The sequence below is a fragment of the Excalfactoria chinensis genome, chromosome 1, assembly GCF_039878825.1.
Source record: "Excalfactoria chinensis isolate bCotChi1 chromosome 1, bCotChi1.hap2, whole genome shotgun sequence".
NCBI lineage: Eukaryota > Metazoa > Chordata > Aves > Galliformes > Phasianidae > Excalfactoria > Excalfactoria chinensis.
This window is the reverse complement of record NC_092825.1, coordinates 130,465,921-130,467,791: the sequence shown is the minus strand read 5'-3', so window position 1 is coordinate 130,467,791 and position 1,871 is coordinate 130,465,921. Positions and strand designations below refer to the sequence as shown.

The 1,871-nt window shown below is 62.2% G+C and overlaps 1 protein-coding gene across 1 annotated transcript; it reads right to left on the bottom strand.

Moving 5' to 3' along the window:
• On the bottom strand, positions 1 to 1,467 carry LOC140254709 (uncharacterized). Its single transcript, XM_072341650.1, has 4 exons — positions 1,436 to 1,467; positions 1,106 to 1,219; positions 836 to 954; positions 1 to 671 (listed from the first exon to the last, which is right to left on the bottom strand). Exons 1-4 carry the CDS (start codon positions 1,465 to 1,467, stop codon positions 1 to 3), a joined length of 936 nt encoding a protein of 311 aa, XP_072197751.1.
• Positions 1,468 to 1,871: the final 404 nt, after the last annotated feature.

Genomic DNA, 1,871 nt, shown 5'->3' with positions numbered 1-1,871 from the left:
TCATTCCTGGGACAGCCTCTGCCGTCTCCTGCAGCCTCTTCGGAGCCGGCGGTGGGCATTTGGGGCTCGATGTGCCTCCGAGGGACGGCTTCGCATGCGGGCTTCCCGTGGCTGCCTGGACCATTCCTCAGCATCTGAATGCAGGGAAGCCCTGAAGGACCTCCGTGTTGCTGGTCTGGAGGTGCTGCGGGCTCTGCTCAGAGCAGCTGGAGCTGGTGTGCGCCTGCTGCCTTGAGGTCTTCTTGCCCGGCTTTGGGAACCTGGGGCCCGACCTTGCAGCGGGGAGCGGCTTCGTGTCCGGCTCATTCCCCGCTGCCTGGGACGCCTTCTGCGTGCAGCCGCAGCGGCTGCTCTGGAGGCTCTTGATGTGTCCCGTCTGGTGGAGGTGTGGGAGCTGCCTTCAGTGCCTGAGGTGATCGTATGGCTGCTCCCATGGTGTGCTGGGACATCCTCGTGTCCAACCTGAAGTCCAGGAACAGCTGAGAAGATCACCCCACCTTCTGTTCCCAGCTCGCTGATCTCTGGCAGCAGGAAACAGTGTGATGGCCCCGATGCTGCCTGGCTGCTTTGGATGGGCTGGCTGTCCTCAGGTTCCTGGGGGCTGTGGGATGGCTGCAGGCTCTCCTGGCTGGCAGTGCTGAGTGCAGCAAGCACCGAGATGGTGCTGGCGGCTGTAAGGGGAGGCGGGAAGGTTAGCGGGAGGAACGTGTAGCCCCGGGTAGGGACAGGCTGCCATCCCTCCTGGGGCAAACAGACTCTGGCTGAGCTGCCCTGAGCACGAGCTGCCAGGCTTTGCCTGGCCCAGCCCGCTGCCATGCAACTCATTGAGCCTTACAGGTTCCCAGGCCAGCACATCTGTCGCAGTCCCACGTGTTCCTTCTGATGCACGAGTGGGAGCACTCTCGGTGGGTGTTCTCCGCTCCACAGGAGCTGCACAGGATCAGCTGCCAGGGCCTGGGGAAGCAAAGGGGTTGTGGGCGTGAGGACTAAGCCAGCCAAGCCAGGGAGTGCCTGGCACATCTCTGGTGCTCAGCCCTTGCTCTCCCAGCGTGTGCTCAGGCTGAGATCCCCCGCAGAGGCCCAGACAGCTGCTGCGCTCACTCACCCCTCTTCTTCTGCCTGCCACCTGCCTCCATGGTAAAAGCACACGACGGCATCACAGCGCCTGTGCCTCCGTACAACTGGTGTGTACACGGAACTGTCCTCCCATTCTGGTTTTCTACAAGAGAATGGAGGGAAAGTGATGAGTCCCCAGCGTCCCCAGCACGAGACCCAAGGTCATCCCATCTCATCCAGCCCAACCCCATTTCCAGCTCCTCCATGAAGCTGAGGCACCATGTGCTCCTGGGACAGCCAAGGGGGAGGCCTGCCAAGACACTGCATGGACAGGCCCAGTGCTCGTGCCTTCTCCATCCTTTCGCAGAAGGACACCAACCTGTCTGGGACACGGATCCCCAGGATGGACATTTCAATACGAAACAGGCCGTTGTCCTGACAGCCAGGGCACCGGAAGCACGCAGTGCCATCATTCAAGGCCTGTCGCTGCAGGAGAAGCACAAGCAAGGTGAGCGTGAGCGGTGCCTGGTGCTGCTGAGCAGCAAGCGTGCCTGCAGGGTGAGGGGAGGGCTCCTACCTGGATGCATCCGCGGTGGAACCAGGCACGATGGCACGATGAGCATTCCAGGGTGTGGTAGGATGCTGTGTTCCCCACAGTCCCCTGGCAGATGCTGCAGGTGGTGCCTTTTTCTGGAGCTGCTGTCTGTCGAGGGCGGTGCTCCCAACAGAAGGACCTGGGGGAAGATGGAAGGGATGGGCACGCTGAGAAATGCTGTGAGGAGGGCAGAGGGGCAGGATGGAGACCCCAGGCCCTG

Bases quoted from the DNA above. Each gene is read 5' to 3' on its own strand.
- LOC140254709 (XM_072341650.1), bottom strand. From the start codon at position 1,467: ATGTCCATCCTGGGGATCCGTGTCCCAGACAG. The intron at 1,220-1,435 runs GTTGGTGTCCTT...ATTCTCTTGTAG, and splicing joins GGGATCCGTGTCCCAGACAG to AAAACCAGAATGGGAGGACA. The intron at 955-1,105 runs GTGAGTGAGCGC...TTGCTTCCCCAG, and splicing joins TGGCAGGCAGAAGAAGAGGG to GCCCTGGCAGCTGATCCTGT.